Raw genomic sequence first — 13,601 nt, forward strand, 5'->3', positions numbered from 1 at the left:
ATGTATTTGTGTTATAATTTTTTTTCTTGATTTCCTTTTCCTTGATTTTCCTGATTTCCTAAAATACCTATAGTCCTTCCTTGGGGGGACAATACATAATTATAGACATAACACACACATTATAACGAAAAGCTCTATTTCACAACCTCTTCCATTAAACAAATATATATCTTTCAATGTAAAGAAAAATACAACTGAAGTATAGGGCTGCCCAACAGTGACTGTCATTAACGTCACCTGAACATTCAAATGCAATGAGGAGAGCCAAATTCTATTCTCAGACCCGTGAAGATTAAGGATGGCTTTAAAAATTATTTTGCCGGAAGCGAGGAAAATATCAATGAAGAGATGGTGTTGAACGAAAACAGTTCTAAGGTTCCTTTCTGCTCTCACAGTTTGTCCTGAATTTGCTCAGCACAGTTTGTCCTGAATTGAAAACTTAGAGCCCTCCCTTATTCATAAAATATGCTATAATCACAAGACAGTAAATTAAGAAGTGTCCAAAATACCCTCGTCCATGCAAACATTAAGCAGGGCTCCAGCTAAAGACGAACACGAGTGGAATCGATCTGGGGCAGGAGTATCTGGAGGCAGCAAAGCTATCTGCGACATGTGGCCACCTTGGCATCTGATCAAGAGAATTCTTTCCCAGGGCATGTCTTTAAGATCACACTCTCTTAGAATGAGAGCTCTCAAACATCGTGGGAACTCCATGTTTTCCCAGTCTTATCCTGCTCAATTCTATTGTTAAACTTTAATGTTACTTTTAATTCACATGTGTTGATATGAACAGGAATGATGGAAAGAAAGACTTTTTTTTTTTTTTTTTTTTTTTTTTTTTTAGGAGAGATAGCGAATGCCAGCCAAGTGGGGAGGGGCAGAGGGAGAGAGAATCCCAAGCAAACTCCATGCCCAACACAGAGTCTGACCTGGAGCTCCATCTCACAACCCTGAGATCATGACCTGAGCCAAAATCAGGAGTGGGATGCTTAACCTACTGAGCCACTCAGGTGCCCCAAGAAGGACATACTTTTTACAAAAAGAGAAAATATTAAAAGACTCAGAAACATGTTGATATCTCTGTCACAGTGCGTTTTTATGTTCAGTGGCCAAGTTTTTACGACCCTACCTTAAGGCAACAGAATAATATAATTACTTGTCATACTTAAGCACCCAGGAACAGACATGATAAAGAGATGAAAACAAAACAAAGCAGAGGAGTAAGAAAGAAAGAGGCACTGCAGAGACAGAGAGCAAAGGAAAAGAAGGGAGGGTGGGGGAAAGGCAAAGAGGAGAAAGATTTAAAAATATCATTTTCAGGGCGCCTGGGTGGCTCAACTGGTTAAGCGTCTGCTTTCGGCTCAGGTCACGATCCCAGGGTCCTTGGGCTGAGCTCTGCTTCAGTCTCCCTGCTCAGTGGGGAGCCTGCTTCTCTCTGTCCCCCTGCTTGTGCTCACTTGTTCGCTCTCAGTCATTCAAATAAATAAATAAAATCTTGAAAAAATACATTTTCAAAACATATGTGCATGTGAAACATACTACTGGATCTACCACTGGAATCCTCTAAAAATTACATTTATTGCCTAAAACAGACACAATTACAACTACATCAGAATTACAGAATTTCACTCTCTCTTTAAGTGGACAAGAACCTAGAAGAGAAATTTGAGAGTCACATACAAGCAAAGAGAAGCTTCTTGTTTTTTAAAAATTCACAATGTCAGTGTTCTTTTCGCCTGTTAAAAAAAAATTTGCACAAGAATTCAATATAAAGGAGCGAAGTTTATTTCCATCAGGGAGCGGTGGGCAAAGAAGAAGAGGAGACAGGAGTGAATGCAAAGGTGGCTAACAGCACACATGGTGATATGTGACAGGTAAATACAGGGAGAGTTTGCAAATTGTAAAATTACACATTTTGGTCCGCTAATAAGGGAACAACCTCTTCCTCCTTCAAAACTTGCTGCTTTACCTCTAGCCTCTATCTCTATGGGTGATACCATCCTTTACCCACTCACCCACTGAAAATCTGGGGGTCTCTGATCTAATCTAGCTCTAGTCCTCTAGATCCAACCACTGGACACAGCAAACACAAGGGACAGGTTTACCAGCAGGTTACTGCCTATGTGAGCCTGCTTCCTCCATCTGTGCCTTTGGTGTCCCTATGAACTCTAGTACCGAGTTTTCCTCAAGCTCTTTGCCCCCACCCACCCCAAAACTTCCTTCTCCAGGCCTGACTGGGTGCTCTCCTCTCTCTCATTAACACAGTATCCCGGTTATCTTCTGGGTGACTCTCTTTCCCACCAGATTATACTTTACCTGTTTTATCTTTGTAAATCCAATGCCTAATACAAGGCCTGGAATTCTAAAACACATTCAAAAGTATTTAGTGATTAAATTCAGTTAAATTAAATTAAAAGTTAAATGGGATGCAATATAGTTAGGTTTCCCATCTCTGAGAGTTTCTGAATAACTCTAAATTTGTTAGAAGTCTCACACTGGATAGGAAATGAAATCTACCATATGACTTTGTGATATTCCTTCCATTTCTACACACACTGTGATCTGCCCAGTTGACTTCCTTTTATACAGTTCTTTATAATATTTAACAATAAAGACATATGACTTACACTTTGTACAGCTAATTCTTTTTGTGTTTCATTCTTATTCCAGGCATGGCCCATGATGGAAATGTCATTGTAAAGAGCTTATTAAAAACATAACAACACATAAGAGCCAAAGCCAAAGCAATCCTGAGAAAGAAGAACAAAGCAAGAAGCACCATGCTTCCTGATTTCAAGCTATACTATAAAGCTATAGTCATCAAAACAGTATGGTATTCGCATAAAAACAGGTGCGCAAACCAGTGGAACGAAATCAACAGTGCAGAAGTAAACCCAAGCATATAAGGTCAACTAATATTTGACATGGGAGCCAAGAATACTCAATGGAGAAAAGACAGTCTTTTCAGTAAATGGTTCTGGGACAACTGGATATTCACATGCTTAAGAATGAAAGCAGACCCTTATTTTATATAACATAAATATATTAACTCAAAATTGAGTTGACCATAAGACCTCAAACCATGAAACTCCTAGAAGAAAATATAGGAAAAAACTCGTTGCTGTGGGACTTGCAATGAATTTTTGGATATGACACCTAAAGCACAAGCAATAAAATAAAAACCAAACAAACAAGTGGGACTGCAACAAACAGAAAAGCTTCTGCATGGCAAAAGAACCCATCAACAAAATGAGAGGACAACCTATGGAATAGAAAAAAATATTTAAAGACAATATATCTGATATGGGGCTAATATCTAAAATACACAGGGAATTCATACAACTCAATAACAAAAAACCCCAACTAATCTGATTGTAAGTGGGCAGAGGACCATTTTCCAAAGAGGACACAGATGGGCAACGGATGCATGAAAAAAGGCTCAACATCACAAATAAGGAAATAAGGCCACAATGAGATACCACTTTGTGCCTGTTAGAATGGCCATGATCAAAAAGACAAGAGATAACAAATGCCGTCAAGGAGGTGGAGAAAAGAGAACCTTCGTGCCCTGTCAGTAGGAATGTAAATTAGTGCAGCCACCATGGAAAATTGGAGGTTCCTCAAGAAATTATAACTGAAACTACCACATGATCCAGCAATTCCACTTCTAGGTATTTATCCAAAGGAAATGAAAATATGTCAAAGAGATAGTCCCATGGTCACTGCAGTATTATTTACAAAAGCCGTAACATGGAAACAACCTAAGTGTCCACCAATGGATGAGTGGATAAAGAAGGTCTGGTATAAATACACAAAGGGATATATACACAATTCAGCCTTAAAAAAGAAAATCCTGCTATCTGAGACAATGTGGATACACCTGCGGCATGATGCTAAGTGGAGTAAGTCAGACAGAGAAAGACAAATACTGTATGATCTCACATATTATACGTAAAATTTTAAAAAAACACACTTACTGAAAATGGTCATAGTTGTGATTACCAAGGGTGGTGCTAACATTTCTAGGACTTACTGAACACGTCTCCTCTGGGTTTCTGAGGATCTGTCTGTATTCTGTTGTCAACTGTGATCCATCGCGGAGAGGTGGTGACAACGGGCACTACGGGTGTCAGCTGGGTGCCTGTGCTCTCCGGGCTTGTTGAGGGTGGTGAAGTTCCGAGTTCTGTGAATGGGGGTGGGGTCGGCTCCGGCGTTGGCCTGGGTGCAGGTCTTGTTGTTGGCTTTGAGGTGGGCCTGTTGGTAATAACAGGAGGAACATATGGTGTCTTCAGAGGCCACCTGGTACCTCCAACATCAGGAATCCAGTTACTATGTCCTCCATCACCCTTTGAAATGGTACCGTTTCCCTTTGGTACATGAATTGGACCTGAAGGTTCAATCATGACTTTTGGAATATCTGAAAGAGTCAAAAGATTTAAATTAGTGTATAACCATCTCTCTCTAAAAGTCTGTGGCATCAAACTGTGAAAAACACATTAGAATATCTCATGCCAACTAGGCTCACTTCTCACATTTAGAATATTCCTCCACCGTAAGTCATGCTCTTTTCCAAACAACAACTATGTGTGTGTACGTATGATATATATATACTCATATACACACATATTCATCCTAAGGATATATGCAAAAGTTATGTTGGTATTTCTGTAATGGATATGTATTATTTACAACACAAAGAATTTCAAGTGTAATATGAAAAAAGACAACAATCCTTGAGATTTTTAAAAATGTAGAAACATTCTACGGTTTTTAAAATACGAGAAACGTTTGTTCAGAATCTTTGTTAAGTGTCCCGAGGGCACATATGTATTATAAAATCATGTTTTGAATAATCTAAAGACTAATACTTTTCCATACTCTATATAAATTCAACTCATGCAAAATATGTTCATTAAGTGTTCTATATATACTTTCTAAGTTTTTTTCAAAAATTTTATTTATTTCACAGAGAGAGAAATAGCAAGTAGGCAGAGAGGCAGGCGGCCAGGGGGGTGGGGGGGAAGCAGGCTCCCCACTGAGCAGAGAGCCCAATGCAGGCCTTGATCCCAGGACCCTGAGATCATAACCTGAGCCAAAGGCAGAGGCTTAACCCATTGAGCGACCCAGGCGCCCAAAATGTTTTATTATTTTTTTTTTTTAGATTTTGTTTATCTGAGATAGAGAGAGAGAGGGTGAGCAAGAAAAAGAGAGCATGCGTTGGGGGCGGGGTGGCAGAGGGAGAAACAGGCTCCCTGCAGGGAGTCCAATGAGGGACTCAATCCCAGGACCCTGGGATCATGACCTGAAATGAAGGCAGACCATTAACCGACTGAGCCACCCAGGAGCCCCTGTATTTTTTAAGATTTTATTTATTTATTTGAGAGAGAGAGTAAGAGAGCACGAGCAGGAGGGGCAAAGGGCGAGGGAGAATGAATCCCAAGCAAACTCGATGCTGAGCGTGGAGCCAGACAAAGGGCTTGATCTCATGACCCCAGGATCATGGCATGAGCAGAAACCAAGAGTCAGACACTTAACCAACTGTGCCACCCAGGTACCCTAACTGCTCTGTATATTTTTTAAGTTTGTTTGCTTTCCCCGTTATTCATTTATACAACTGCTTAAAAAAACTTCAGAGGTCATCATGATTTTCTGTGGAACCTTTTTCTGTGGTTATCTTCACTAAAAGGAATTAATATTTAATTTCCTGGAATTGATACACTCCAGGCCTGGAGTATGACTACATGACCCTTCAAAAATCCTTTAAATCCTATGATTCTAAGGCTCATGATTTTCGGTAAATATTTTACTCCAAAACTTTAAAAATTATCTATTGTCATATGAAATGCATGCTAAATTATGGCCTTTAATCTGTACAACTTTCATGTTGGAGGTTATTTTTTTTCATGTTTATCTACTAAAATAGCCACATTCCAAACAGGGCTGGTAAGGATTTAAAAAGCAAAACTGTCCTAAATTTAGAGAAAATAAGTATCAGAATGATTTTTTAATAAAACTAGGACACACGAAACAGAGGAACAAAAAAGTGGTAGATATCCAAATTTTCCCCTCTGTCATAATGTAATGCTAATGACAAACATTTACTTCTGATTATAATAAAATCAAATTCTCAGGAAGAGCTCCATCATTTCTTGCCAGCCATATTGAGAGGTTTTAGCAAAGGAATTGAACGCTTTTAAGATTAGAATGTATTACTGAGTCTTTAAGTTTTTTAAAATACCTGAGCAAGTGATTTGCCTGTTTGCAGAAAATAAAGACTAACATGATTAGCTATAAAAAGTACTTTTGGATAATTAATCTTGTTCTTCATCTTTCCCTGTAATGGCCTTCCTGTAATCCTGTATTTCCTGCTAGAAATCAGAGCCGGGAGAAAACCATTACTCACACACGCAATTCAGTCCATCACCCTCGTATCCATCTTTACATTTACACTTGTAGGACCCGTGTACGTTGTAACATCGAGCAAAGCGGCTGCACTGATACTGACCAAGGGAGCATTCATCTATATCTGCATCAGGAAGTGGGAAAAGAAGTTTATTTGGGAGAGCAGTATGATGACATCAAAGATATATAGAATTTAAAAAAAAATTTTTTTTGGAAGGTCCAGGTAAAACCAGCAGTTGAATGGAAGAAACAAAGTACCCGTGCATCCAGAACTACCGAAAATGGTTGCATGGGTTTCTGTTCAGTGCACTGCCAGCGGCCCCACGCCACCGACTTCCCAGTCACCACCCCAGTAAGAGAGCTTCCCGCACCCCAGGAAGAAACAAAACAAAGTGATGCCTGAGGTTCGTTACCGTGACATTGGTATTTGCCTCCAATGTACATGAGGTCGAAGCCTTTATGACACTTGCAGACGTAGCTCCCAAAAGTGTTGACACACTGCCTAAATCGAGGGCAGGAGGCTCTTCCGGTAACGCATTCATCAACATCTAGAAGCAGAAATCAATTGCCTCTTAGAGCAGCAGCATGTTCAGATGGAAAGGATTTTAAAACAAACATTGACAAACAGCTGCCTGGCACAGGGTGGCTCAGCCTAAATGTTATCCAGCTGGTTGCCCCGACGGGCTACATAAATTCCCCATCTCCAAATTTCAACCCATCCTCCTAACCAGAGCTATCCTGTTCCTGTACCACCTCTCTGCCCAGACCACACCTGTATCCACTGGTTGCTCTGACTGGAAGCATGAGGCATCCTTAACAATAGCCTTAACATCTGTAACAATTCCCATAACCCCGGGGCGCCTGGGTGGCTCAGTGGTTTAAGCCACTGCCTTTGGCTCAGGTCATGATCTCAGGGTCCTGGGATCGAGTCCCGCATCGGGCTCTCTGCTCGGCAGGGAGCCTGCTTCCCTCTCACTCTCTCTGCCTGCCTCTCTGCCTACTTGTGATCTTTCTCTGTCAAATAAATTAAATAAAATCTTTAAAAAAAAAAAAAAAACAATTCCCATAACCCCAAATCATCAGGCCCAGTTAAGCAGGCCTCATCTTCTCTTCACCCACTGCCACTACCCTACCTGCCATCTTCCAGGTGAGACTATGACAAGGGCCTCTCTTCCCCACCAATCTCACCACCTCCAGAGGATTCCCAATCAACTGTCAAAGTGATTTATTGCAACCTAAGACTGGAATATTAAAACTCCTCAACCGTTCTACTTGCTTTTTAAATTAAATCCTCATTCCTCAGCATGTCCATGAACGTCCTGCACTAACTATGTCGTCCTTACTTAACCTACCGGTTATATGTCAAGGCCCCGCCCCTCATACTCAGTGTGCACGAAGCCATATGGGCCTGCTTTTCTTCCTACCCTCACACAGACCAGCACCTGGTCTCTCTTACTGAGGTTCCCATGCTGTTTCCACCTGCTTTGTGATTCCTCACACGGCCAGTGGTCCAGGTTTACTGCAGGGCTTTCCCTGACCATTACTTTCTAAAAAACACCCTTTGTGTTTCCCTCTTAGTATCTCATATTAACATTGAGTACTGTTTGTAATTTTATTGGATTTCTTTTCCCTCTTCCCTATTAGAGCAACAGCTTTGTGAGAATCAAAATCCTGTTTGCCTCGTCCACTACTATATATCCTAGCAGTTGGCACAGTGCCTGAAATACAGAAAGTACTAAATAAGTCTCTCTTGAATCACTGACTGCCTCTATTATATTGAGTACGTACTACACGCTAGGTACTCTGCTCAGCTCTTTGCAGACATAATGCATACAAAGGTTCTATGTGGCATTACTCCCATTTTTAAAAAGATTTTATTTATTTATTCACAAGGGAGAGAGAGAGAGAGAGAGAGCACAAGCAGGGGGAGCAGCAGAGGGAGAGGGAGAAGCAGGCTCTACGCTGAGCGGGAATCTGATGCGGGGCTCCATCCCAGAATCCTAGGATCATCACCTGAGCCGAAGGGAGACATTTAACCAACTAAGCCACCGAGGCACCCTGCATTACTTCCACTAAAGATGAAGAGACTCAAGCTCAGAGAAAGGAAGTTTCTTGCTTAAGGTTACCTATCAAGGACTTGGCAGCACTAGGTTTGAAATCAAAGCCCAGATTTAATCACAATCCTATACCGTCTCCCTAAATTAGAGGAAAACAAACTAACTCTTCAGTGCAGAGTGTACCATCTCGCCCTACCTGTTCAGCTTCATCACTCATTGCTTCCTAACATTCTAGAACTACAGAGCTCTTCTGCTTTCCCTGAATATGGTGCTCTTTTAAACTTCAGAGCCTTTGCACACGAGGTCTCCTCTGCCTGAAGCTTCCTCCTGTCCCTCATTTCTAGGGAAACAAGGTTCTCATTATCCATTCACAGAGAGGTCCTCTCCTGAGACATGTGCTGTCTCCTAAGGACAGCCAACTGCCTGATGTAGGTAACTGCATCTCTTCCTTACTCCCATCACCTTTCACTTTCTCTTCTTACCCTGCAGGGGCTGCTGACAGAGATGCTTGAGTTTACAACTCACCCACACAGGTCCTCCCATCAGGAGCCAGCTGTAGGCCGGGAGAGGGGCACTGGCATCGTATCTGACCTTTGACAACATCACAGCCATACTGACAGTTTGCCATGGAGCACGTCAGGGCACCTGGAAAGAGCATGACTGGCTGACACAGAGAGGCAGCGGACAAATTCTGTAACCAAAATAACGGGTCTTCTATTTTTTTTTTTTAAACAATGAAGACAAAAAGGCCTCAATTATCCAACAGTCGCTATTCTTCCTCTGAGGAAGATCTTTAATGCATTTAAAAGATGAAAAGACAAATATAAAACTTTGTCTCTTATAGATTATCTAGAAACTTTTCTAGGAGCTAAGGAAAGTGAAGGATTGAGGTAATTTTCCAGATTATTCATGCTAAATGCTGGTCTTCACCTAAACATCCAATTAACTTTCTTAATCTCCCACTACATTTTTCTAGGGTCAATAGTTGACTCCCTACCAGATCGTACAACATTAGAGGATTCTAACATCACTACTAAATGGTCTTAAACATGAATTCATCTAATTCTAAAGGTTCCATGTTAAATATGCAATGCTAAATAAGATTAACTGAACTTACCAATAAAATACAACCCAGTTAAAGAGAGATAACTGAAAATTAACTAATTGATAACTCACTTAACAGATAACTCAGTGAAAAAAAAAATCAAGTCCTCAATTGTCAGAGATCATAGAAACACAGACTCAATTCAATGTTCAGCCTACAGAAAATTTCAGGGCATTGGCCATCTAATAAACACATCCAAACGATAATAGGAAAACACAATACATTTCTTTCTCACAAAGACACATGAAATCTAATGTTATTGGAATCATTTTTGTATTTGATATAAATTTTTTTTTTTTTTTAGAAAAGTACTATCTTAGTCTATTAGAACTGTAAAAGTGAAGTGAGAAGGCACTTATGAATGAACGGTTTACGCTCAGTCACCAGACTTGATGGATTCCCCACCGGCTACCAGTGTAGTGTTCATGCTCATGAACAGCAACAGTCCTCACACAGGCACTAACCTTCTTCTTCTAGCTGGCACAGTACTTTGCCCAGATAGAAGATGGACAAAAATGTGTTGGGAAAAACACTAGAAAATACATTTAGTTTTACGATGCTTAAATACCACTTCCAAATCCATTTAACATTGACGCCCGTGGTAAAATAATACCAGACATGTCCAACGGGCAGCTTGTATTGTGTTTTTCCATTCCTGAGGCACACATAAATACAGGCTCACATCCTGGTTCGGGGGGCTGGGAGGCTATTTTCACACACCGTATCAGAGCGCGACGTGAGCGCTTATCAAACAGTTAAGATTCTTGACATACTTGAGCAGGACCCATCCGGCATGAGCATGTATCCGTTGAGACAGTAGCACTTGTAGCTGCCGTAAGTGTTCATGCACCTGTGCTTGCACGGCCGCGGCTTCAGGCCACACTCATTTAGATCTGCAAAGAGCAGGAGTTGATGCAGCAGAATGAGAAAGCTTCGACACTGATGTAAAACCATTTAAAATACTTCTCTACGTTGAAGAATGAATGAGAAAAGCAAGAGGAGCTGCGGCAACCAGTCGGTAAGAGAAGAGATGGAGCCTGTTTACACCATCTTAACTCCATGCTGGTTACACGAGGGGTGACCAAGAGCCTTCTTCTATCAAAAATGACCAAATGCCTCCTAACAATGAGAGGGCTGTGTGAATTTCTGGAGCTCATATTACATAGTACCTGTGGTCTCTGTCTGCAAAAGAAAGTTGGAAAAAAATCTCCTCACAGACACGATCTCCCTTACCCTCCCTACCCTCCTCCTCACAGGTGGAGGTCCTCAGTTATTTACCTGACTGACTCCAGTATGCTCCAAATGTCGGAGGTGACTACTGGCTTCACTCCTGACTATGCAATCTTCCTCTTTCAATTTCCTTCTGTCTGTTTTAGGAAGATTCTCTGTGAGCCTATCTTAGTTTACAGGAAGTATTTTAAAACATTCGACTGCTCTGACCTTTCCAAAGGGGAGCTTTATTTTCAGAGGTAAGAGCTACATGAACTACAGTGATCACTATTGTGGTTTCTCTTGTTCAATCTTACAGATTCTATACCGATCTCAGATTAAAGGAGAAATTTCAGTTCCCGGCTTTCCTGATGTACTAAAGTCACACCCCCAAACCTACCCTCCAACATACTTCCATTCATTTGGTAGTTAAGAAAGGCATATGGAAATACTAAGGGATGATACATGACAGACTATTATTATGTATTTTAGGTTTGTTGGTTTAAATATCAACATAAATTAACTCCACATAAAAATTTTCTAACGCAAGTTGGATACTGCTTCAAGTGAACATAAAACTCATAATGGAAAACACTAAAATAGTAAGGCCCTAAATACAGATGTCATTAAAAAGAAATATGACCACATGTTTATTTCATCTGGAACTGCCAGCGTAAGCACCTGATTAAATTATTAATCCATATCACCAAATCAGATATATAGATATATCTAGTGGCAAAAATGTTTTCATCTAATCAAATTTAAATCTGACCTGCTCACTTATTGGAAATCTATATATTTCACTTAATTAAACCACCAGACTATACTGTTTTAAAACCACCTAATAATTACTATGTTTATAAATGTTTTCATATTTTACTGACTTTCCAACGTGGTCTTTTTTATAACCTTAACAGAACAGTGAGCAGGTCCCCAGCTGGGTGAAACCTAGGAAGGTTAACTAAGTAAACCAGAAACCTACATCTCATTTGCTTTCTTCAGTTTCTACTTTATTGCCTAGTGCCCAGTCATGGGCATTCAAAACAGAATCACATTTTAAAATATATTTTTAAAAAATTTCCTCCAAGGAAATACTTTGCAGATTATGTTATCAACACAAATTTGACTTCTCCCTCTGTTAAATGAAGTAAAAATTTTAAATCAAGGAAGACAGAGAAATTCACTCTACGTCTCGTATTCTTCTACCTTGTATTTCAATATTTACTAAAAATTAGAGTCAGGCAATCTTTTCTCATATTGAAAGAAAAGTTAATTATCATTCCTAATACATGCATAGATCCCTGCAGATACATGCCTGGCTTTGGTAAGTCCCTGACTGATATTAAATGGTATTTAAATCTGAGTACATTATTAGAGAAAGGCTTTGTTTTAAATATTTTTTGCATAGGGGCGCCTGGGTGGCTCAGTTGGTTAAAGCCTCTGCCTTCGGCTCAGGTCATGATCCCAGGGTCCTGGGATCGAGCCCCATGTCGGGCTCTCTGTTCTGCAGGGAGCCTGCTTCTTCCTCTCTCTCTGTCTGCCTCTCTGCCTAGTTGTGATTTCTCTCTGTCAAATAAATAAAAAATTAATATTTTTTGCATAAAACAGAACACACAACAAAGCCATAGAGTGAGACTGAATTCTGTATCTCAAGGGAAGGATACTAATGGACAGAAAATGTGTCAATTAAGAACCCTTAGGCTTCTTTATAAAGAGCCACAGAAACTGGTCAGAGGTTTGTAGCTCTAAGCAGCTCATATGTAAGGGATACTTATGCTGATTGAAATTTCTTTATTCATCCTGTCCATGAACTAGAGCTGACGCCAAGCTGAGGCAGCTCTAGTCTTGACCAATAACCCTTCAAGGTTGTCAGGAGAAGAGTTTTCATGATCCAGACTGGGCCTGCTGGTGGTCTTCAGTCCAGATTTATCCTTCCCTTCCCATGGGAAAAAGCACTCTGGGGTTAAGAATCATGAAACTGAAAGGAAGTGAAAAACAAGCAAACAAAAACAACCCCCCATCTGGGAATCACTCTATGAAATAATATGAAAGAGGAAATAACATGAAGCCTTCGATGGGTAAATGTAAAGACATTTGTTGCCTATTTTACTGTTACTAATTTGACACATAAATATCCAAAGACACTGAAAGCCATGTGAGAAAGCCATACTCTAACAGCTGGTGACGGGGTGGCTGACACTCCCGGACAGCTGTCTCCAGTGACGGCCATCACTGCCCATCTGCTACAGGCATGCGTGTCCTAAAAATTCCACGCTGACACTTAAAAAAACCACTGCAGAAATTATGAAATAGAATTCCACAATAATCCATGTTATCAATATTTACCAAATATCAGACTTCTGCTAAAGCAGGGAGCTTCAAAAGATTAAAAGCATCTGGTGTCCTGGTGATGAACTTCTTTTTCTCAATTTTCTTCAGGGTTTCTAGTCTTATTATTACCATAACTTCATTTTCTTATTGACCTAGTGCCTTATAAAATTGACTTAATATGTCCTGCTTCCAAAATTTCATAGACTAACTGACCTAGTAATGCTTGTGTTACTATCAAGTCAGAAATTCAAAAACACTTCCAATTTACAGTACATTCTCCTAGAATAATAAGCAGATCAATGTAAAGAACAAGCTCCTTGACCACACTTTCTCAAACCAATCTTAAAAACTGACAAAAAGAACCTAGGAAAACTTTAGGTATTTACTTAAATTCACTTTAATCTTGCTCTTTAACATAAATTATAAGGAAAATCTAGAACAAAAAATAATGAATTCTGTCATGTGTCCATCTTATCACATCAAAAGACATCACTTTA

At 40.1% G+C, this 13,601-nt stretch overlaps 1 protein-coding gene across 4 annotated transcripts in view; it reads right to left on the reverse strand.

Annotated features, from left to right (window-relative positions):
• The window catches only part of NPNT (nephronectin), an 80,295-nt gene that overhangs the window by 28,359 nt on the left and 38,335 nt on the right, over nucleotides 1-13,601 (reverse strand). For all 4 annotated transcript variants that reach the window (XM_045995622.1, XM_045995630.1, XM_045995646.1 and 1 more), the window contains 5 exons: nucleotides 10,338-10,457; nucleotides 8,985-9,104; nucleotides 6,816-6,950; nucleotides 6,404-6,526; nucleotides 4,034-4,417 (listed from right to left, as the gene is read on the reverse strand). In XM_045995622.1, coding sequence (XP_045851578.1) covers nucleotides 4,034-4,417; nucleotides 6,404-6,526; nucleotides 6,816-6,950; nucleotides 8,985-9,104; nucleotides 10,338-10,457 — 882 coding nt within the window. The remainder of the gene's footprint in view (nucleotides 1-4,033; nucleotides 4,418-6,403; nucleotides 6,527-6,815; nucleotides 6,951-8,984; nucleotides 9,105-10,337; nucleotides 10,458-13,601) is intronic.

This window comes from Meles meles, chromosome 2, assembly GCF_922984935.1.
Source record: "Meles meles chromosome 2, mMelMel3.1 paternal haplotype, whole genome shotgun sequence".
Taxonomy (NCBI): Eukaryota; Metazoa; Chordata; class Mammalia; order Carnivora; family Mustelidae; genus Meles; species Meles meles.